This window comes from Pelobates fuscus, chromosome 2 (genome assembly GCF_036172605.1).
Source record: "Pelobates fuscus isolate aPelFus1 chromosome 2, aPelFus1.pri, whole genome shotgun sequence".
NCBI classification, from domain to species: domain Eukaryota; kingdom Metazoa; phylum Chordata; class Amphibia; order Anura; family Pelobatidae; genus Pelobates; species Pelobates fuscus.
In genome coordinates, this window is record NC_086318.1 from 86,844,325 (window position 1) to 86,868,739 (window position 24,415).

Genomic DNA, 24,415 nt, shown 5'->3' on the forward strand with positions numbered 1-24,415 from the left:
ATCGGAGCAGAGGCCTGAGCCAGGTTTGTAGCGGGTAAATTGGGCTTTTTATATTCGGTGATTGAGGAGATATATATATTAAACGCTGTGATTATAGAACAGTTGGAGAATGTTTCCAGAGCTGCAGCTTTAACCGAAATTGTGCCCTTTTCAATCGATTTTAATACATATTTTAAACACTTTTTTTACATTTTGAAATAGAGCGCTATATATATAATATTAAAAGATTGTCTATGAATATTAAATCGCTCCAGTTTGAATAATCCCCAATGGGAGAACGCTAGAGTCAGCCCCAGGGAGGGCGAGTCTGACGATCTGCCCGCTCCTGGTGCCGAGGGTCCCGCCTGTCACGGTACCAGGCCGCCGCCGTTCGCTCCTGTTGTCGGTGGGCGCAATCTTTCCCACAGCAGAGGGTACGCTGTTACCGAAAGTAATCGGCTCGCAGCCAATTGCCGCAAAGGCAGCTCAGTGTTTGTCCAATGGGGTCTCCGCGCATTACTGTGAGAGAGGCGCGCGGTGATTGGTTGTTCGTTGGTTGGACTGTTGGCTGCATAGACATAGACTACATGATTGGCTGCTTGGCAATTAGCCAGAAGAGGTGTTTAGCAAGAAGCACGCAGTGATTGGTTAACAGGATTGATTTTTGCCTGATAGATGTGCAGTGATTGGTTGCCAAGTAACAGTTGCGTGTGAGAGGTGCGCTGTGATTGGTTGGAGGATTGCAGGGGAGTCTGATTAATAAGCAGTGATTGGATGGCGGATTGCAAAGGAGTCTGATTAGTGAGCAGTGATTGGCTGGCGGATTGCATCGGCGCCTGATAGGTTATCTGTGATTGGCTGGCTGTTTTCCAGAGGTGTGTGCGTTCCATGTGAATGCGTGGGGTTGTTGACATAGCTATCCAGACAGTTAGTTCCATCCCGCCCGCCCCATGGCAGCCTCGCACCATGCATGTCCTCTAGCCGCCCTCCTGCCGGTATAAGGTGCGGTGTCCTGGGTTAGTCTGAGGGTAAGCTGTGTCTCAGCCTGTTACTGCCAAGGGAGCTGTGACCTGCCATACAGCGAGTGTGCCATGAGCAGCCAATCGGGCTTACTATTAAAAGGACACTCCAGGCACCAGACCACTTCTGCTCATTGGAGTGGTCTGGGTGCCAACTCCCACTACCCTTAACCCTGCAACTGTAATTATTGCAGGTTTTTTTTTAAACTGCAATAATTACATTGCAGGGTTAACTCCACCTCTAGTGGCTGTCTACTAGACAGCCACTAGAGGGAACTTCCTGGTCCCTAGCACAGGTTTTCTGTGCTAGAGCGTCGCTGGACGTCCTCACGCTGTGTGAGGACCTCCAGCGTCGCTCTATTCCCCATAGGGAAGCATTGAAATTCATTTTCAATGCTTTAGTATGGGGTGCGCATGCGCGGCAATACTAGGTCTCGCCGGCGGGCGAGATCAGTCTCGCCCACCGGCTGACGTAAGCAGAAAGAGGAGCGGCGGGGGAGGAGGAAGCAGCGACGTGGGACCTGTCGCTGCCTCTGGTAAGTCACTGAAGGGTTTTTCACCCCTTCAGCAACTGGGGATTGGGGGGTGGGAGGGAGAGGGACCCTCCAGTGCGAAAACGAATCGTTTTCCTGGCACTGGAGTTTCCCTTTAAAGGAATACTAAGCTTTATTCATATATTCCCAACACATGCGGCTAATCAATCAATACAAATAATCAATGCAATTAATCAATCAATCAATCAATGCAAATAATCAATCAATACAAATAATCAATCAATGCTTTTCTATTGGGGGAAATAATCTGACGCTGGATGTCCTCATGCAAAGCGTATACAGCCACGGGAGGCAGACGCAGAGTGACAATGTAAACATCGCAGTTTCTCTTTGCAGCACTAAGTGTAAAAGGGACACTGCACCCAGACCACTTCAATCAGCTGCAGCGGTGTACATGCCTATAGTGTCCCCGAGGAACACAAGCATGTATTCCTAACACTATAGTGTTAAAATGTCCATTTAGGTGGCTTGACTCCCCTAAACGGCGTGAAAACTTGCCTTCTTTTCAGCGCTACACAGGCCTACCACTGCTGGCCTCACCCATGATCTGTTTCCTTGCCGACATCATCAGATTTCGAAATTAAATGATTTCGGAAGATCCAATGCTTTCCCATTGGTAAAACATTGGATTGGAAAGGAGACAGGGCAGTGCCAAAAGCCGACTTGGCCATTCAGCACCTCCTTATAGAGATGCATTGGATCAATGCATCTCTATGTGGAAAGTTCAGCGTCTCCATGCACATAGTGCAGCACTGCCCCAGGAAGCACCTCTAGTAACCACCTGAGGAGTGGCAACTAGAGGTGTCCCTAGGGGGCAATGTAAACACTGCATTTTCTCTGAAAAGGCAGTGTTCACATGAAAATACCTGCAGGGAATGATTAAAATCACCAGAACAACTATATTAAAGGGACACTCCAGGCACCCAGACCACTTCTGCCCATTGGAGTGGTCTGGGTGCCAACTCCCACTACCCTTAACCCTGCAAGTGTAATTATTGCAGTTTTTCATAAACTGCAATATTTACATTGCAGGGTTAACTCCACCTCTAGTGGCTGTCTATTAGACAGCCACTAGAGGTTACTTCCTGGGTTCTAGCACAGGTTTCCTGTGCTAGAGCGTCGCTGGACGTCCTCACGCTGTGTGAGGACCTCCAGCGTCGCTCAAAACCCCATAGGAAAGCATTGAAATGATTTTTCAATGCTTTCCTATGGGGAGACGTAATGCGCATGCGTGGCATTTCCGCGCATGCGCATTAGGTCTCCTCGGCCGGTGAGCGAGATTAGTCTCGCCCACCGGCCGACGTAATCATTAGGAGGAGCGTCGCGGAGGCGGAGACAGCGGCGAGGGACATCGCCGCTGTCCCAGGTAAGTGACTGAAGGGGTTTTCACCCCTTCAGTAACCGGGGATTGGTGGGTGGGAGGGAGAGGGACCCTCCAGTGCCAGAAAAACGGATCGTTTTTCTGGCACTGGAGTTTCCCTTTAAGCTGTAGTTATTCTGGTGACTAGTGTCACTTTATATCTCATGGATCGTCTTCCTTAACAATATTGTGTTTCTCTGCTAACACAGATTCTGGCTGTGTTTTAAACATATTTCCACTTACAGTCACACAGTGGTATCATTCCATATTTAATCGTGCTTACACTATACTGTCTATCCATTATAGGTCAGATTACTTTTTTTTTCTGCAATGAGGGGGACTCTCAAATTCTGCTCTATGACATGGGCAATGACAAGGACCATTAGAATACCCATGGCTAGATGGAGAAAAGTCACAGTTCCTTCAGGATGCAGGCTCCTCTGTGTGACACCTGCAGACCCTCCTCCTACTGGGGACAGATATAATGTGTCCCGTCTACCATTCTCCGAAGTCACAGCCCAGGATCTCAACTACTTTGAGCAAGTGGTTCCAGGCCGAGTAGTCACCGATAAAGAAGTCCTAAAAAGTCACAACATAGATTGGCTACGAACAGTGCGTGGTAAGATGCATGCAATCACAAGACCGCTAGTTGTCTTTGCTTATTTTAAAGTTATGGTTGAATGCCAGTATAAATACAGAATGCCAGTATAAATACAAACATATTGTGTAGAATAGGATATTGAATTGGCATTGTTTGAGCATTTACATGGTATACGTTGATTATTGTAGATGCTGATTTACTAGAAATCACATGTAAAACAGCCCCTTCCATTAACAATTTGGTATCTGTGTTTTTTTTCTGGTTTCAGAGTCACTACACACTGAGATTAACTCTTCGACTGTGTTAGTCAAATGATTGCACTCCAGATAGTGTTTGCGTACAACACTTTATGCTACAGTAGAATTGGACATATTGATTTTTTTTAGTGCTAAATTCTGTTCACAGTGCAGACCGTACCATTATTTTCACAATATAATGATGCTCGACCCAACTTAGTGCAAAATAGCCTTTTTATTGTTTTATAAATGTTAAATGCACAACAGGATTCCACTCACCTGTAAAGTTACACCACATCCAAAATTACAAAGACAAAAGAATGGAAAATGTGTAACCAAAAAAAACAAATCCTTAGCTAAAAATAATTTGGAGATTCAGACACTCATAAAGACACCTAATATTTTAGCAAGCACAATTCCCCCTTGATCCTTGTCTCTACTGAACCAGGCTTGAAAATCGCTAAGAGACTGTTTAACCAAAGGTCTGTGATAGTGTTTTACCCCTCATATGTGACTGTCCTTTACTTCATTAGTGCTATCAATCTTACGTGCCAAGCTCAGAACAGCTAGTTGTGAAAGTGCAGTAGCTGAAATCTGATCTTCTACATTTTTCTTGTCTAATAGATTTGCCAGCAAAAAAATATTTTGTTCAGACAACTGTCCTAGTTTCTGGTCCTGTTATGCCCTTTTCACCTTCTACTCATCCCCAGCCAAGACAAGTTTAGTCTCTAGTAAATTCCAACCTATTCTGTCAGCCATCAGCAAAGTCCCATTGGCCAACTAAATACAAAGTTTTCAGTCTGAGGACAAAGAAGGGTTTTCAGGTGATATCTTTTACTACACCTCCCTCTCCTGTGCTGCACATTTTCTAACTATTCATGGTTTCATAAAGAAGTCCAAATGTTGATGGAAATGGAATTCCTAACACTAGCAAGAGTGTGTTTTTCTCTTTCTGGAAGGTATTAGGTTCTATTAAGAAAGAAATAAGTCATATCCATGTATGTAAATCATTGTAAAATTAGGCAGGAAGATGGCCGTTTTGTACCAGTTTAACATAATTTACAAATATTCATAGTAGATGTTCAGTTTTGCATTGCACTGATAACTCTGCCATCTGGATTTATTGTAGGCAACGGTAAGGTACTTCTTAAACCTCGAAATACAAAAGAAGTGTCTGAGATTTTGAGGTAAGACTATGAACTGATCTTTGATATTTCTCCAAGTCATTTACTGTCACTGTGAGTGTGACAGTATTATGTTATTACAAAGAAAGTGCTCAACATTTCTATTTCCTCTCTCCACTGCCGTTACCCAGTGAGGATGTAGATAACCCAGTAACACATCTTCTGTATCTGAGCCAGTGCGGTAACAGGTGCAAAGCCACTGCCAGAATATGATACGGAGCTGCACCAACGTCCATCTCAATTTATGAATGGATCACTATGTTGTGATGCATAACGTCACATCCTGGTATCCTGTATTACTGAAATATAGTCTGAAGGTCAACTGTCCAGGTAGAAGCACACCTTGATATGACTGAGCTTTCACTAGAGCAGTGATTCCCATACCAGTACTCAAGGCACCCCTACCAATCCAGGATTTAGGAATTACCCAGTTATGTCAAGGTGTCTTTTTTTTTTTTTTTTTTCTTAAAACTCCTTAGACACAACTGAGTAATCCCTAAATACTGGACTGGTTTGGGAACTACTACACTAGAGGATATAGTTATATAGTTCCTGTTTGCTGCTTTTATTAAGGAGTCCGAGAAGGATCATTTTAGAAAAAATGAAATAATATAACAGGACAGTAGTATAGTAGGGACAAGTAAGGCATTAAAAGAGGCAGACACTGGAACCACCGGACCTCTCTCAGCGCCTAGACGCCATCTTCGCCAGGTTCTGGGACAAGCTGAGGGACCGGCAACTGAGGTCCCGTCCTGAACCAACCGCATCACAGCCAGTCAGTGAGCAGAGACGCAGGCCACGGGAGGCGAAGGGGAGGCCCTCGGGCGCACGCCCGCCGTACCAGCCACTTCACCCACACCCTGGCCCACCCGGGCGGCAGACCGCAGGGCCGAGAGCCCAGAGGCATCACCCACACGGGCGGAGGACCAAGCTTCCCAAGCGTCGAGCAGCCCTCAAACCCTCCGTCCCTCCCGCAAGTGGAGATTACTCGAACCCAAGGGGCAACCGAGTAAGTGGCCGAGAGATGCCGGACTGCACGCAAGCCCGGGGCTGGAGGGACTTCCCCCCTCGCACCTGCGACGTGGCAACATGCGGAATCCCACAGGCGAACCCAAGCTGCCTCCTGAGAGAAGGCGTCGGATGATAGCAACGTTAACCGACACACTCTGACAGCGCTGAGAACCGGGCACTACACAGGACCGACTTTGCCAAGCCACTCACCAAACACATGGGCTGTACTGGGCAGCAGGACACTCGAGAGACACTTGAACGAACCCCAGACACCAGTGACTATCTATTGTATGAATCATCTAAGGCTAACTAACTTTTAAATAACATATTGTGTTATAAACATGTCAGCTAGTCTCTCCCCAGATTGTCTACCTTGCTTTAACTGTATGCTAATTACTTACTTCACCTCTCATGCACTGTCATAGGCATATTGCTAGCTGTTTCAACGCCGATTCTGCCTTTATTTACTAACTAGCAACTGCGTGAATATTGAGGTGTACTCTATAGTTACTACTGTATGCGCAGCTCGTTAGCGACTCTCTATTTCCTGGGGTGGTCACTCTAGCTCAACCCTGTTTAATTAGTAGCCTGTAATCTCTGACCCTACATCGTTTATTGTGTTAGCGTACTCCTACTGTTTGACCTAAACCTATGCATCAGGGAATTATTGAACCTGCTTCTTTATTCTATCCAAAGCTTATTCATTTAAACAGAGTGTATTATTCGCATGTAACATTATCCTGTTCCTATTATACTTAAACTGTGAGCCTCTCGTCTACGCATGTGAAATTAACTGTAGGACCTCTAATATGTTAGCATGTTACCTACCGGATCTTATGATCCTTAGCCTGTATTTCCTAACTAAGGTTTTAACGACAAAAATGTAAAAATTGAGGCACCGCAATTCAGGAAATGTCATTTAATCTTGCTGTACTGACCCTATACTGTAATTCATTTGGCCGTTTCCCCCAATTTCTCTTATGTATCCCATCTTATTTGCCTCTAATAAAAGAAAGATTGACAAAAAAAAAAAAAGAGGCAGACAGTGAAATGAGGGTGACATGGGTAGAGGAGTGATATGGAGAGGAATGAGAGTCAGTGTCATGGAAGGCAATGGGGGATGTCAAGCAAAGTTGAAGGGAGACTGTGACATACAGGGACATTAAAGGACCACTATAGTGCCAGGAAAACACACTCGTTTTCCTGGCACTATAGTGCCCTGAGGGTGCCCCCACCCTCAGGGTCTCCCTCCTGCCGGGCTCTAGGAGGCGGAAGGGGTTAAACTTACCTCTTTCTCCAGCGCCGGGCGGGGAGCTCTCCGCCGCCTCTCCTCCTCCTCGGCTGAATGCGCATGCGCGGCAAGAGCCGCGCACGCATTCAGCCAGTCTGATAGGAAAGCATTCACAATGCTTTCCTATGGACGCTGGCGTCTTGTCACTGTGATTTTCACAGTGAGAAGCACGCAACCGCCTCTAGCGGCTGTCAATGAGACAGCCACTAGAGGCTGGATTAACCCAAATATAAACATAGCAGGTGAGCACTGGACTTTTTCTCTGAAACTGCTATGTTTATAGAAAAAAGGGTTAATCCTAGCTGGACCTGGCACCCAGACCACCTGATTAAACTGAAGTGGTCTGGGTGCCTATAGTGGTCCTTTAAGGACAATGATATGAAAGGGAAGCCAGTGGCATAATAAGCAGAAGGGGAAAGAAGAGCACATACACTTCTCCTTTCTCTCTCTCGCACACACTTCCATTTATAATCATATCAATAAAGTAATGGTGCAACACACTTTCAGTTAGGTATGTGTTCCCTCATTGTGCCTACCAAGTGGTTGTGATTTATTTTCTAGTGATTATCAATTCTTTAATGTACTTATTATTCTGGACTCCAGGTCTGGTGTTATGGTGCATTTGTATTTCTAACTTTATTATAGCACTTATATGTGCTTTTAGTCATAATGAAAAATATGTTGTGATAGACACAATGGAAATTATTAACTGCATATAAATGTAGGTACTATTAAATGGGGCCCATATATGGGGCTAGAATATCAACGAGAAACACTAAGCACTGAAAGATGGGAGACTTGACTACAACAGGTCAGATAATGGCAGTGGTGACCTGCCCATATGGTGTAGGCTGTGGGGCATATGTACCCAATGAATAGGGGCATCGGTGATTGAATTGTCGCCAGTAGTATTCAAGTTGTATAACTGAAACTTTGCACTATAGTGCATACACTGAAAAATGTCTTGTATATGGAGACAGGTCTGTCACAGCACAAGTTTGTTTCGAACATGTAATGCTCCTATACAATAATGCCATACAATCAAAGACAAAATGCAAAACGTACAGCTGAACAAATATGATCTTAACCACCACCACCACCACTTGTAGTCAGGTACCGAGGTCAGCTCCACCCTATCCCTTGGTGCAAAAAATTGCTATAAAGCTAGGAACTCAAGCATGGGGAGTAGCTTTTGTGGCCATGTCAGTGCTTGGTGCTAATAGTCCCAATGCTGCTAGAAAAGAGGATACCCCCGTTAAGTAGTGTGATGGTTTTTCAATGCTAAGAATGCATTCTGGTACATAGGAAAAAGTCAGTGTAACGGACCGTTTCACTTACAAGAGGATAAAACCCAGTTTAGGCGATAATCCCCTTTCCAGATGCACAGGCAGCTACTGCAAACACCACTCTCCCGACTGGAGACACACGAACACTGGGACAGCTGAACAAGAAAAGCAGACATCAGCTTACACTCCTGGCAGTCAGCATACAATCCCATTCCCCCAAAGAACGAGACGACACATCGCTTTGAGGGTTAAGCAGGAACTCAGGACTGGGACACCCAGTCTGGCTTTTATTACAAACAAGTACATACAGGACACTCCCAGGGGGAGGATGAAATTAACCAATCACATGGATGTACCTCCCACACATTTCCTCCCCTTAGATTAACACTTAACATAATTATACCGTACACCCTTTTCCCCAATTCCTGGATGTACCCCAAATACATATGCTACACCTCCAAAACAGGTATCCCCTGATAGCCCTTATTCAGGGGGACAACATATTCAAGAATCAGGTCATTCGGATGAATGGTTCGGGAGATATGAGGTTCCAAAGATTTGACCGACCGCATGGGTAAAGTATCCGAAAACAGTTCCATGCATTTTGGCCCTGCGGTCGGTCACAAACAAGTGAATGAAACAGACGAATTACTGGTGTTATAGAGACTAAGGGGGATTCGCATGAATCCCCTAGTTCGTACGTTTCTTTCTACCGAACGGCGGCCCGTTCGGTAGTTTCCCCACGAAATCCTGGAAGTCTGGAGGTCTCAGCGGTGTTTGCCTAGTCGAGTGTCCGATTTCAGTTCCAGACACTCGACGGCAAAACACCGCTGTTCGGTAGTTTAAAGGGAAACTCCAGTGCCAGGAAAACAATCCGTTTTCCTGGCACTGGAGGGTCCCTCTCCCTCCCACCCCCCAATCCCCAGTTGCTGAAGGGGTGAAAACCCCTTAAGTGACTTACCAGGGGCAGCGACAGGTCCCACGTCGCTGCTTCCTCCTCCCCCGCCGCTCCTCCTTCTACTTACGTCGGCCGGTGGGCGAGACTGATCTCGCCGCCGGCCGAGGAGACCTAATGCGCGCATGCGCATTAGTGCACCCCATAGGAAAGCATTGAAAATGAATTTCAATGCTTCCCTATGGGGAATAGAGCGACGCTGGAGGTCCTCACACAGCGTGAGGACGTCCAGCGATGCTCTAGCACAGAAAACCTGTGCTATGAAGCAGGAAGTCCCTCTAGTGGCTGTCTAATAGACAGCCACTAGGGGAGGACTTAACCCTGCAAGGTAATTATTGCAGTTTAAAAAAAACTGCAATAATTACACTTGCAGGGTTAAGGGTAGTGGGAGTTGGCACCCAGACCACTCCAATGAGCCGAAGTGGTCTGGGTGCCTGGAGTGTCCCTTTAAGATGGCCGCCGCCACGTGTTTGTTTCCCGAATGGCGGCCACCCAGAGGACAAAGAATACATTACATGGATTGCCAATTACCTGTTTGCAACATTGTTGCAAACGGTAATTGGAGGCACCCTTATTCCTGGGTGCAGGGCCGCCATCAGGGGGTGACAACCATAACAGTTGTCACGGGCCCGGCGGCCCTGGGGGGCCCGGGCGCCCAGGCCCCACGTGTGGGGCCCATCGGGTGTCCCACACACTTAGGGCCACCCGATGAGCCCCCTCCTTCAGGGGCCCGGTCAGCGCTGTGGCCGTTGTATAGCGCGACCGGGCCCCTTTAAAAAAAAAAAAAGCAGCCGCAAGTGCTGCTGGGAGGAAGTGGTCACTTCCTCCCAGCTCACTCCGCGCGGGAGGAGCGCGCGCGCCCAGCCGTGAAGAGGGAGAGCCAAGCATTGAAGAGGGAGCAGCGCCGACTCCCATCATCCCCAGCCACCCTCCTGCAAAGAAAATGTAAGAGACAGGAGGGTGGCTGGAAAATGAGCTGTGTGTGTGCATGTATGTCTATGTATGTGTGTCTGTATGCATGTCTGTCTGTCTGTCTGTGTATGTCTGTGTGTCTGTCTGTATGTATGTCTGTATGCATGTATGTGTATGTATGTCTGTCTGTCTGTATGCATGTCTGTATGTGTATGTCTGTATGCATGTATGTATGTCTGTCTGGATGCATGCATGGCTGTCTGTATGCCTATGTCTGTCTGTATGCCTATGTCTGTCTGTCTGTGTATGTCTGTCTGTATGCATGCATGTATGTCTATGTATGTATCTCTGTGTGTATGTCTGTATGCATGTATGTCTATGTATGTATGTATGTCTGTCTGGATGCATGCATGTCTGTCTGTATGTCTGTGTGTATGTCTATGTATGTATGTCAAAGAAACAGCAACCTCAAAACCTCACCCTACTGATGTAAATATTTCTACTTTAAACATCATATCATAATGTTCCTGGACATATTAAAAACCTAACTTGTTTGTTGCCACTCATATTATGTATGTATGTCTGTGTGTCTGTATGCATGTATGTGTATGTATGTCTGTCTGTATGCATGTCTGTCTGTCTGTATGTGTATGTCTGTATGCATGTATGTCTATGTATGTATGTCTGCCTGGATGCATGCATGGCTGTCTGTGTGTCTGTCTGTCTGTCTGTATGCATCTATGTCTGTGTGTCTGGATGCATGTATGTGTATGCATGTATGTCTGTATGTGTATGGCTGTATGCATGTTGTATGTCTATGTATGTATGTATGTATGTCTGTCTGCATGCATGTCTGTATGTCTGTGTGTATGTATGCATGTGTGTGTATGTATGTCTGTATGCATGTATGTGTCTGTCTGTATGTGTATGTCTGTATGCATGTATGTCTATGTATGTATGTATGTATGTCTGGATGCATGCATGTCTGTCTGTATGTCTATGTCTGTCTGTCTGTATGCATGTATGTCTGTGTGTCTGGATGCGTGTATGTATGTCTGTCTGCATGCATGTATGTCTGTCCGCATGTCTATGTATGTATGTATGTCTGTATGCATGTATGTCTGTATGTATGTATGTCTGGATGCATGTATGTCTGGATGCATGTATGTCTGGATGCATGTTTGTGTGTATGTCTGTATGTATGTCTGTGTGTATGTCTATGTCTGTCTGACTGCATGCATGTATGTCTACGTATGTATGTCTGCCTATGTATGTTTGTGTATGTCTGTATGCATACATGTATGTCTGTATGCATGTATGTATGTCTGTATGTCATTATATATGTATATATGTATGTATGTATGTATGTCTGCATATCATTATGAACGTAGGTCTGTGTGTATGGATGTCTGTATGCATGTATGTCTGTCAGTATGTCTGTATATATGCATGTATGTCAGTCTGTATGTATGTATGTCTCTATGCCATTATGAATGTATGTCTGTGTATGTCTGTATGCCATTATGAATGTGTGTATGGATGTCAGTGTCTGTATGTATGTATGTGTCTTTATGTCCTCTTGCATGTGTGTCTGTATGTATGTTAGTATGTGTCTGTCTGTCATGTATGCCTGTGTGTATGTCTCAGTATGTGTGTGTCAGTATGTATGCCTGTATGCGTGTATGTCTGTTTCAGTATGTGTGTCTGTTAGTATGTATCTGTGTCCTTTTGTATCAGTGTGTGCGTTTGTGTCTGTGTGTGGACCCAGTGGGCGGTATTTGGAGGCGGGCCCCAGGGGGCCCAAACCCTGAGCTGAGTTAGGGGCCCCAAAATTTCTGGTGGCGGCCCTGCCTGGGTGGTCTGGTTGTTCGGTAGTTTCACTCAATATAATGAATGGAGTGATTCTACCGAACAATGAGATGAATGCTGCATACATATCACCCAGGTTAAACTTAACACATGAATACATATACAATATTACAGGCAGTACACTAGAATATGCTTCACAGTCTTAAAGGGACAGTAGTCCCAAAAGTCCCAATCTGTTCATAGATGATTTTAAAGGGCCGGTAGCAGCAATATAAATTATTACATGCCCAAATAGAGTTTTTATAGAGCAATATGTCCAGGGGCCGTAGTCGCAGGGCAGGAGGCTAGCAACCAGGCCTCTCCAGTTCACAGTGGCAAAGCTGGTTTCGCCACAGTCAGGTTATAGTAATGAGATGTGCTTTTAAAATCCTCAGTTACACATATCTAACAGCACATCTGAGCCCAGTGTGATAACATCACCCCATGATTTTACATGCTGTCTCATGCTTGGTTATCTGCTTTGAAATGCTGTATGTGCTCATGTGCCCTCGCACACATTGCACTATAGGAGAGTAATTTGATCTACGTGGAATGCTCGGGCTGTTTCAGGACAGCCAACAATACAATATTATTTAAAATCTGGAAGAAAAAAAATTAGCACAACATATAACTAATTTTTACATGTTCATTACTTGGGGTAAAAACAATTTAAAGGAACTTCATGGGGTAAAAACAACGTAAAGGAACTGCAACTTCATGACCTTGTTGTGATGCCCACAAGTCTCCAGTGCTTTTTTTACCTGAAGGGATTAAATCGTTCTTGAACAGTTTAACCTCGAAGGTTGCTCTCCAGCACCGGATTTCCATATCCCCAGCGGCATCCAGTTTTTTTCAGTGTGGTTGGATAACAAACTGCCACCTCACTAACCCACAAGCCTCCTGGCAAGTATATTTACCTATAAAGTATAGTGTCTAACGAAGTGATAGCATTAGGTGAGCACTGGACTTTTGCGTTAATTCACTGAAGAGCAACTGCAAAATTAACCCAGAATATCCCAGAATCAGGGAACTCAGTCTCAGTCACTCATTACCACAATCCTCTTAGAATGCCAGCATGTGGGAAAGATGGTAACTCCGCCTTGATGGTGCATTCCACCGCTATCCACCAATGCGAAAGCATTGTATTGGATGAAATCATTAATTCTGGTGATGTCAGCCAAAGAGGCAGATTGGGGGCGGGGCCAGCGTCGGCAGAATCCACGCAGTGCTGGAAATAAGGTAAGTCTTTTTTACCTTTTAAGAGGAGCAAGTTAGTTACCTAAATGGTGGTTTTAACACCATAACGTCCGATATACCTGACCTTTTTTGTATTCCTGACTATAGTGTTCCTTTAAGTGTATGATACAATAAACGTCCCTTTATCAGGGCTTATACATAGTGACGTGGTCAAGATACTTATTTATCTGGGACTCTCTGTTAGTACCTCCTCTGTGTTAGAAGCTAAGTAATGTAACTGTTTCACCTTCAAACCTTGTTAGAAATGGCTACTTTGATTCACCTGTGGGTTATTGAGTAGCAGTTAAAATATGGCTGCAATTTGAATGCAGTTATGGCTCCGTTGTAGTCCACCTCTTTTTGATGTTTTTACATTGGGTGTTCACTGGGTGTGTCTGTGTGTATTAGTTAGGTTGTGTGCCTAATACTACAATAAAGCTTAACATTTTTGAGGGAAGTACTGGTGATTCCTAAGTTTGGTAATTACCTGTGCGTTAATTCAATGTGGATTAAGTTTCACTGTTAACTTATTCTACAGTTCTCCATGTTAAACATAACCATCTGTGTACTTGGTGTTTGATTTATCTTTTGATTCACAGATATTGTAATGGAAGGAATCTAGCTGTAACCCCTCAGGGTGGCAACACGGGATTGGTTGGGGGCAGTGTCCCAGTGTTTGATGAAATAATTATCTCCACTGCTCTCATGGACCAAGTGATCAGTTTGGATAATGTCTCTGGTCAGTGATTTTATCTCCTTTTTTGTTTTTATCTTTAAATATGTACACTGCCAAAACTATATTAATTTTGTACTATTTATAAACATGGGCTCTAGTTTTTTCTATTCACTGCAACTATATAATAATATTGTTATCTCACGCATATGATTAATAACACTTGCTTAAAGGAACCATCTGTTCTAAGCATTACAAACATTTCATCTTTATTAAGTCATTGTGGGGCAAATAAGCTGTATCTGCAACCTTACTGTTGTAAACCATGCCATATTCCTGAAACAGCACTGTTTACATTTTGCAATTTTCTTCAGGCAGGAATTTGTATTTCATGCTCAGTGGCACCTAGGGGGTTATTAAGGTTGTACAATCAAAGAGCCTTGGATATATGCTTTTATTCAGGACAATTAGTCTAATAACATTGTGTTTTCCTTTAATGCATCGGAAAGTATTGTATGGTCGGGCCATATCTACCCCACCTCTACCTCACATCAATAGTGGAATTGTAAGAGTTTGAGCTTTATTTTAAGCTAAACCTCAGGCAACACCCATCATGGTGCCCAAAAGTAAAAAGCCAAAAAATGTGTAATATTCTTGCCCCCCTAACTAACTTATGTATATGTACCCAATTGATGTAAGGCATGTTTAAAATGCTGCATGTGTTATTCTCCTATTTCAGGTGCTCTGGTATGTCAGGCTGGTTGCATATTGGAGGTATTGAATCAGTATCTGGAAAGGCACGGATATACAATGCCTCTAGACCTTGGTGCAAAGGGAAGCTGCCATATTGGAGGCAATTTGGCAACAAATGCTGGTGGGCTCAGACTTCTTAGATACGGGTCCTTACGGGGGAGTGTGCTGGGATTGGAAGCAGTAAGTGGTGTTTAGAAATAGACAGTTTATTAAATGTATATGTTTTCCATTTATAGGACAATTTATGTCTTATGTCAGGTCCTTCCTGATGGATCCATACTGAACTGCCTCAACTCTCTCCGCAAAGATAACACAGGATACGACCTAAAGCAGCTTTTCATTGGCTCTGAGGGGACTTTGGGTCTGATAACAGCTGTGTCAATTCTCTGTCCACGCAAACCCAATTCTGTCAATGTGGCACTGCTGGGTAAAGTATATCTGGCTTCTAAAAACTAAGGCTGCAATTTTCTCCTCTTTTTTTTTTTTCCCAGTCATTAGAATTATTAAGATCACACTCGTGTTTGTTTGTTTCCATTATGGATTTTTTTTTTTTCAATTGACTATAATTCAAAAAAGGCTTGTGACAAACTACGAGTAAATACATTTTTTTAAAATATATGTTATTGGTTCTTTTAGTTAGGTTGCAAGGAACACTATGGGCTGAAACTTAGCTTTTTCATGCATATGATCCATAGTATTAAAACAATTAAGTGTATTTAATGGAATTTGCAGATATATACTGTACAAACATGTATTCCTGAGTCTATAGTGTTAAAATCCGTGTTAGGCCCCTCATCCGCCCCCTCAGCCTTTCTTTAAAAAAAAAACAGAAAACTTATGTTTATTCCAGCGCCGGGCAGGTCTGTCGGCGCTGGCTCCATTCCCGATTTGCCTTTTTGGCATGATCTCAGCCAATCACATTGCTTTGCCATAGAAAAGCATGGGATTGGCTGAGATAGTCAATTCTCATGATCCCAGCCAATGAGGTGGGCCGAGGTGGCGATGCCAAACACCACCATGGCCAATCAACATCTCCTCTCAGAGATGCATGAAGTTTAGAGTCTCAATGCAGAGAGAGAAGTGCCAATTGAGGTGTTCCTAGGCTGTAATGTAAACACTACCTTTTCTATAAAAAGGCAGTGTTTACAGTAAAAAAAAGCTTCAGGGACATGCTATAAACGCAAGTACAACTACATTAAGCTGTGTTTGGTCTTGTGACTATACTGTCCCTTTAACCTTTTTTTCCTTTGATAAACTGTACATTGGAGACAAAATAAATTCAGTTATGACAGAGTGGCAGTATTTAGAGTGGGGTGCCTAGATGTAAAGCTGTTCCACCTCACTTACATTTTATTTGAATGTGTTAGAATACAGGGATGGAACCAAATCATAGCAGTTATCAGCAATGCACTAAATTATACATTATGGTGGATTGGAGTATGTTGTGAGGCACTTATCGCAGTGCTTAAAAAAAGGGAATTTCAGCGCTTGTAAATTACTGATGTGGTTCAAGGCAGCCAAACAACAACTTGTCGCAGTGCTGTTTGGAGTAACTCATATTTCTGTGTCCATTATTCATTAAAATACCTGGCAGGGAAGCACATTTAACTCTCTTTATCAAGATGTAGTAAGACATAACCTTGTCACGCTGACAGCACGATGCTAGGGAGTCTTGATCTAACAACGTATAAAATTTGGCAGAGCCCAGGAGAGGATTCTCTTTGCGCTAGTGTTGTTTAACCTGTAAAGACTGTTTGACGATGGAAATAATTGCATATTTTAATTTAGGGGTTTATCTCTGGCTATCCCTATCCCTTTGGGCATGAAAGCACAGTATATGCCAATGCCCTCATAATATCCTTAGTTATCATCAACACAAAATCTTCATATTAAATTCTGATTTCTTGTTAGAAAATGACTTCCGTACAAAATCAAATATACAAGGAGCCTGAAGGTGATGATCTGCTTGGTGTGCGGCATGGCGGCAGGGATTGAAATAAAGGTATATCAGGGGAGATGAATTTTTGGGAGCTGAAGAAATAAGATTGCACAAGCTTACTTGCTGGTGCTGCTGTCTTCCTTCTTCAGCTCCCAGAAAGTTATCCCCCAGGATCCCGTGTCACTGCTGTACTCTTGCGCATGTGCAAAAGTGCAATATTGAGTAACCAGCGAGGTCCTCCATTGACCACATCTTGAAATGAGAGAGAAGGTGCCTACAACAGCTGTGGGCATTAATGAAGTGGATGCTCTGCCTTTTGTCAAGTTTTGTCAATTTAGGTTTTGCCTATAAGACAAATGCTATCTTTGGATTACTTTGGAATGTCACTGAAATTCAAATGCAGTCAGTATGAGTGTTTCATAAAGATTTTCTGTGTTTGAAATACTCAGAAATTCTATTTTGGTGAGGGAGACTTTCACCTAGTTATAAAAACGCTGTACGATACTGAATTTGCCACAGAAGCAGACATGTCCCAGTTTAACACACTTCTGTTTGGTCTCGCAGGCTGTGAGAGTTTCAGTAGAGTGCTGCAAGTATTCACTATGTGCAGGGATCACCTTGGAGAAATTCTATCTGCCTGTGAGTTCTTCGATGCCGCATGTATGAAGGTTGTTAAGAAACATCTCAAGCTCAGTAACCCTCTACCAGGTAACACTCTGTCACCGGTTTAACATTTAAGTGCCAGATGTAGGCCCACTGCACGGTTTTGGCATGCTGGCACTCAAGGGGTTAAATGTGAAACCCTTATTACTGCTGTATGGTCAAACCATCTTATTTTTCATATGTGAAACTATTTAGGATAATTCAGAAAATTGAATCACAGACACTTGTCTCGTCATTAGTTTTTTATTGGGCCATTTTTTTTTTTTAAATTGTCTTTGTTATAGAAATTATTTCCTAATATGTTTAGAAATTTCACTCAGACACAGCACTAAGTGTATGAGGTTCTAGTAAACTCCCCCTGGCTCACAACTCATCATATTTGTATAATATAATACCCTTCATTTTAAGACACAGCTTATCATCCTGTGCACTCTTTTGAAACTATTTTCAGCATTTCTTTTGATTGTGATCCGTAGCATGTTTCACACACGCTGCATTCTCACCATGAATTCTTGGTATGTTTAGTGTGGATGAGAACAAACGGAGGTTGAATCCCACCAGACAATGTCATCCTTTCAGTATAATAATCAAAAAGTGTATAGCGCTTAGATAAATAAATAGTGCTTGTGAAAATAAGCTGCAATCACAATAAAGTGACAAAATAATCCAAAAACTATAAACAAGTGTTGCGCTCAAAATATACCTAACATACCTTGATCAAAGAAAATATTTAGCAGAGCCCGATCAACCCTGGCTTTGGGTGAGAAAGGCTCCACTTGAGAGCCACAATGCTCAGGCTTGAATTCTCAAAAGATGGCACTTTTAGTATGTGAAGTATATTTTGAGCCCAACACTCGTTTATGGGTTTTGGATTATCATGTCATCCTTTCATTATACGTTTGAGCAAACAATGTCTTGACATATTCATCATGTATTCCTTTAAGTATGTTGCTAAATAATATCCTTTTAAAACCTGCAGCCAACAACTTCTACGTACTAATAGAAACATCTGGATCCTCTGCATACCATGATGAAGAGAAACTGAATAACTTCTTGTCCAAGGCCCTGGACACGAGTTTAATCACATCGGGGACAGTAGCTACAGACCAAAGCAAGATAATGGTAGGAGTTCTTTACATCGGTATCTTAATTACTGCATTCTAAAATACGGATGTTGTTCTATACGCACATGAAAAGGAGCGTGAAGGTTCTATGTAATGGCAGTTTTAAAGATGCCCATTGAACATTGAGGCAAGTGGGCTACTTCACAAGCTGCCCCTCTTGCCCACTTGTTTGTGTGAAGTGGGATAGTGTCCAAATGTTCATAGACCGATATAAATTATAACGTGAAAGCCATGTGGGGGCACACAGGAAAACCTGTAACGTAAAACTCCAAGCAGTGAGCTGTAGTGTCAATGTGCACATCCATTGTAAATATTCAAACCGTTTAATAACTGTTTGACTTCTTACCTGGGGTCTTGCAAATGTCATTGCTTGCTTCCACTACGGAGGCTCTTTCCAGAAGCTCACTGTCTGAGCCCCAGTGGTGCAGGGCTTAGATCATTGACTCAGGGTTTAGCTCAGGAGAGCTAATGGAAGTTCCTGACTGGTGCTTTGTATCTAAAATGGAGGTGGAAACTAGCACCCGGCCAACCCCAGGTACAGCGTGTTGTAGTAGTTATTGTGTTAGGAGTGTTCCTTTAACTTTTTTTAAAAAAATTGGCTATGCTTGTATAGTGCTCACTAAAAAATTCCATCTGTGCATGTATACAGAACATTTACATCAGGCATGCTCCACAGATGTTGGTGAAATACAACTCTGATTATTCTCTGGCCATCTATTTCATTCAAATAATTCTGGGAGTTGTAAGACATCAACATATGAGAGATCAGCGTATGAGATCCCTGACTTACCTTTTAGGCAAGTGATGTCTTTTGCCTTTTAGAGTCTCTGGGCTCTCAGAGAGAGGATCACAGAGGCGTTGGCGCATGATGGCTATGTGTACAAGTATGACTTGTCAATGCCGGTGGAAAAACTGTACGAGTTGGTTGAAGAAACAAGGATTCGTTTGGGCACTGCTGCTAAAACTGTAGTTGGCTATGGACATCTAGGTGAGAACATACCACATTTAAGGACATCTACAGTTAATATAATGGCATGAATTGCATGCTGCTGCTTTCTTTCCGATCTATGAAACAGTTACAAAAATTCTGAATGATATGTATTCGTAATGGTACAGATATTAACAGTAACAGGGTTATTCTCTAAAGGGAGAGTTCCACATTACTTTCTAATATAAGGCGAAAATATTCAAACTGGAAACACTCTGTATGTTATGTTTATGGATTTATATCCTCACATTTGCAACAGATAGTGCATGTGATGTCAGAAACAGGAAGGTGGAGTACTACAGTTCAATAAAGCAATCTGAAAAAAAACAGTTCTTTTACATCTGTTTTTGTAGAAATAGAATATGCCACAAAATAAATAATGAAACCACTTTTCTATTTTGCCACGACTGTATTTCTGCCAGGAATCTTTTTATTCATAAACACAGTCAAAATGTGTATCCATCACATTAAAGAATGAATGTACCTTTGCCCTTCTCATTAGAATTATGAAGTAGTGTTCCTATGAGATGATCTAAGTGACTGTGCAGACTCTTAAAATAAACATCCTGTGGCTTCCAGTGACAGACAGACACTCCCCTACACTATCTCACACCAGTTTCCTTCAGTCAGCACTTTGTTATAACCACTTCTAGAACTGCTTTACTCTCAGAGCCGCAACAGCTAACCACTTATCTACACAGCTCACATTGTTCCTTGTAGTTTGCGTTTCTCGATTCTATCTAATCTTGATCTAGATGTAACTGCTCAGTTTAATTCTATGATTTATTTATACACAATAGAAATCGGGTTATATATTTAAAACTGTGAGCTGATACCTTGTTGGTGTAGGAAGTAATTGTTAAAATATTTTAACAAGGAACAATGTTCATCCTTTGCTAGTTTTCCAATCACTGCTTCATGTCTGGGTTTTATTACCCAATTTATCTGTACTGGTTTTAGCAAACTTTAATGGAAAATAATACGTCTGATTCCCTGCTATGAATTGTACCTCCAACTCTGCAGGTTAAGTACTTACCACTTAGCTATGTCATTCTCACCTGCAATATACTTTAAAGGTGTTCGGATTGACATATGTGAAAAGGACTGTCATCAGTAACCTCTAAACGTGATTTTTGTGTTCTCAAATTCTTGTTTTTATGGGTTAATTGATGCACAAAATAATGTCAGGAGAAACATAGAAATAAAAATTATATTGGATGTAAATTCCTTTATAACTTAAAAAATATCCCCCTTATATAAGTATTTAAAATGTTATAAAACATAATAATGTTATAGATCAGGTCCTTCAAAAATTAACAATCCGAAAAACTTCCCTCAAAAATACATTTTAGTTGTGAAATTCAGTAGTTTTCCTGGCACTACAGGGTTATTAGTTTACCCCCCTCCCTGTTAAAACCCCTTCAGCCACTTACCTTAATCCAGCGCCGGGCTCCCTCTGCGCTGGTGACCTCTCCTCCCCTTGCCGACGTCTGCTCCGAATGCGCATTCAAACCGCCCATAGGAAAGCATTACTCAATGCTTTCCTATGGACGTTTTGCGTGCTCAATGGGATTTTCGTATTGAGGATTGCGGAAGCGGCCTCTAGTTGCTGTCAGGGAGATAGCCACTAGAGGTTGGATTAACCCTCAATGTAAACATAGCAGTTTCTCTCAAATTGCTATGTTTACAGCTGCAGGGTTAAAACTACGGGGACCTGGTACCCAGACCACTTCTTTGAGCTGAAGTGGTCTGGGTGCCTATAGTGGTCCTTTCAGATAGTACAAATAATGAATATAACAAACAGATTTGATATATTAGGAGAACATTTAATTGGGTAATCCAATTGTAAAGCGCTACGGAATTTGTTGGCACTATATAAATATAATAATAATTATTCTGGGAAACTTGATGTCTGGGCACACAGCATAGTAATCTAGTTGTGCATAAATTGTGCATACATTTATGTTCTGATATGCTTTTCCCCTTCAGGTGATGGAAATCTGCATTTAAATGTCACGGCAGAGTCACACAGTGATACCTTAATGACTGCTCTAGAACCCTTTGTCTATGAATGGACAGCAAAGCACAAGGGTAGCATCAGTGCAGAGCATGGCCTTGGATTCAAAAAGAAAGACCACATACACTACAGCAAATCAGGAGAAGCTGTAAATCTGATGCAGAAAATCAAATGCATGCTAGACCCAAAAGGCATCATGAACCCATACAAGACAATACCATCCTCTGATTAATCATCACAGATTCTTAAAAGACAATACAGGACTTCTTCTCAAAATTATCATTTATGTAAAGGAAATGCATGGGGTGGCTGCAAATGACAAGTGTTTATTTTAAGGAGTCTGTTTTAATACCCTGTGTCTTGCTTATGTTGGCATTCAGAAAGATCTACACTGCAGTAAAACTATTCTGTTTGAAAAAACAAAAAAACTAGATTGTCTAGAGTTAAGAAAGTCTGGGTATTGCCATGGGTGGATATAGATATCAGCAATTGTTTGAACTCTATTTTAAAGAGATTGGTCAAGACTAAATAAAACATTTTCTGACCCATTTTTAAAATTGTAAGTCCTGATATAGAATATTTATATAAATAATGCTTTAAAAATTAAGCAAAATTAAAGATAGCCTCTACAAGACTGTCACTGACCAGGAAGAGACTACGTTAACAAGCTGCTTCTGGTCTAATCTTACCCATATATCTTTATACAGTCACATTTCCACTCATAATCTGGGATGAGTGGAACTGCTTTATAAATTGATGGCAGTTATTTTTAGAAATTGCTGCAGTTATAAGTCGCCCAGGGGAGTGGGTGTGGGGTACGTCCTGTTTCATATCCATGGTAATGATACAAAGATTGGTGGACTGACTATTCAATTTGAACCCTGTATAATAATACAGACGAAGGAACAGTGCACACATAATAAAATTTTTAATTTTTATAGCGCTACTTAAAATCATTTCTTAGCAAACAAATATGGAGATTCAGTTCCACCACACGGCCATAATGTGTTAAGCCCACCACTACTTCACAGTATTCCAATATTGGTGGGTCCTACACGAATTCCAGTGTGGGAGACAATTAAATAGTGCTAGTGCTGTAATAGTAGTGTTGTAAGAGCATTGTGAATATATGTATTTTATGCTAAATTGTCATAAACACACATTACCAAAACAAATGCAGTATCAAAACTAAACAATTAAAGTGTTAGTGCCGCGATGTATATACTAACATTGCATATCATATCTGCTCTATACCAAATAGAAATTATAACTAGAGTGACAGTACTATCCAAAACCTCCCTTTCATTAGCTCAATTAGCACTACCACTTTTTAATTTGTCTTCCACATTGGAGTTAGTGTAGGACCCACCAATATTGGGATACCGGTGGGCTTAACAGATTATGACCAAATAGTGGAATTGAATCCCCATATTTGTTTTCCGAAATAGGGAATTTTAGGTAGCCTTATAAAAATGTAAACATTTATTTTTTGTGTGTGCTGTTCCTGAATCTGTATGTGTAGAATTTGGTCTCTACGGCAGCACCATTCCTGTAAAATGTTCCGGGTGTGTCCCCATTTCCTTTTTGTCTTTAAATGTTTTTTTAATCATTTTTTTTTTTTGGAAGACTTAATGGATTAAAGGTCATTATTAGTAGTAGTATATTTGCAGTATCAGTTATACAGTGGCAAATTACTGACAAGCAAAATAATGCAGACAGACACAACAGATGAAGAGGGCCCTGTTAAAATGATCTTACAATCTGAGGACGTGGAGTAAAGGAACACAAGAGGAAGGAAATGTGACAAAGTATTAGAGCTTTATGGTTGTAATACATTTCTGCTGCTCTAGTATTTAGCCCTTGAGCTAACATTGCAATCTCCATTTTCTAATAAACTCCATTTCGTGAAGATGGACCTGTCATATATGCTATGCTAAATCAATATATGTGGCAAGAGTCAGATAATTGGTGAAATAACTATGGCCTTGTTCTAGCTAATTTTCATATGTACTTTGTTACGTAAATTAGGTGACTTGATATCTACAGCCATGCTTTCTGCATACATTAATCTGTCATTCTCCATATTTAGTTTTTTTTTTTTTTGCAGAGTTCATTCTCCAGATTAACTTTTGGTTTTATTGTGGAGGAGTCATATTACAATATTAATAAACCGTTCAGCCCATAAAGGGTTAACCTATGTTTGCAATACTTGATCTGGCATCATTTTATTATCCACCTGCATGATTTGATTGACACCACAGTATTTGGCACCCCTGATGGGACTTTCTCTGGGTCACCAACTGCCAAGTTTGTTACCGAGGGCTGGGGTGAGGGCACTCCACGAGGGGGGTCCCTTCACAAGTATACAATCTGCCCAAATGTCAGTGTCCAGAGGTTGGGCAAGGGATGTCTGATCTATATTTCCTGTGCCTGCACAGCTCCCTCTAGCACCCAGTACTGATGCTAGTAGACAAGATGTGAGTGCACTCTAACCCAGACATCACTATAGAGCACACAAGTAAGTTCTGCAGGCAGTGCTTCAAGAATGCTCGTAGTTCCACTAGAGCCCAGGGAAGAGGGCCCATGCCAGCTCTCCCAAAGGTAAGGATAACTGGGTGGACTTAAAAAACAAAAACAACACTTAAGACATCTTTTTTGAATCTATGTATTTGTGTCAGGATATATTTGTGCGTGAGACTCTGTATGTGTGACATTGTGTCAGTTCGTGTGTCTGCATAAGTGTCAGAAACACAGACACTTGCACACACTGTCAGTTTGTGTGTTTT

The 24,415-nt window shown here is 42.2% G+C and overlaps 1 protein-coding gene across 4 annotated transcripts; it reads left to right on the forward strand.

Annotated features, from left to right (window-relative positions):
- On the forward strand, positions 1 to 23,689 carry D2HGDH (D-2-hydroxyglutarate dehydrogenase). Of its 4 annotated transcripts, none has more exons than XM_063442430.1 (10): positions 1 to 27; positions 3,224 to 3,531; positions 4,879 to 4,936; positions 14,072 to 14,211; positions 14,885 to 15,078; positions 15,157 to 15,325; positions 17,402 to 17,545; positions 18,480 to 18,622; positions 19,447 to 19,612; positions 21,602 to 23,689. In XM_063442430.1, exons 2-10 carry the CDS (start codon positions 3,243 to 3,245, stop codon positions 21,859 to 21,861), a joined length of 1,563 nt encoding a protein of 520 aa, XP_063298500.1. In that variant the 5' UTR covers positions 1 to 27; positions 3,224 to 3,242; the 3' UTR covers positions 21,862 to 23,689. The 4 variants fall into 4 exon arrangements, with proteins under 4 accessions (XP_063298500.1, XP_063298498.1, XP_063298499.1 ...); XM_063442428.1 differs by lacking the exon at positions 1 to 27 and adding an exon at positions 874 to 1,007 and having other exon boundaries at positions 3,219 to 3,531; XM_063442429.1 differs by lacking the exon at positions 1 to 27 and adding an exon at positions 874 to 995 and having other exon boundaries at positions 3,219 to 3,531.
- Positions 23,690 to 24,415: the final 726 nt, after the last annotated feature.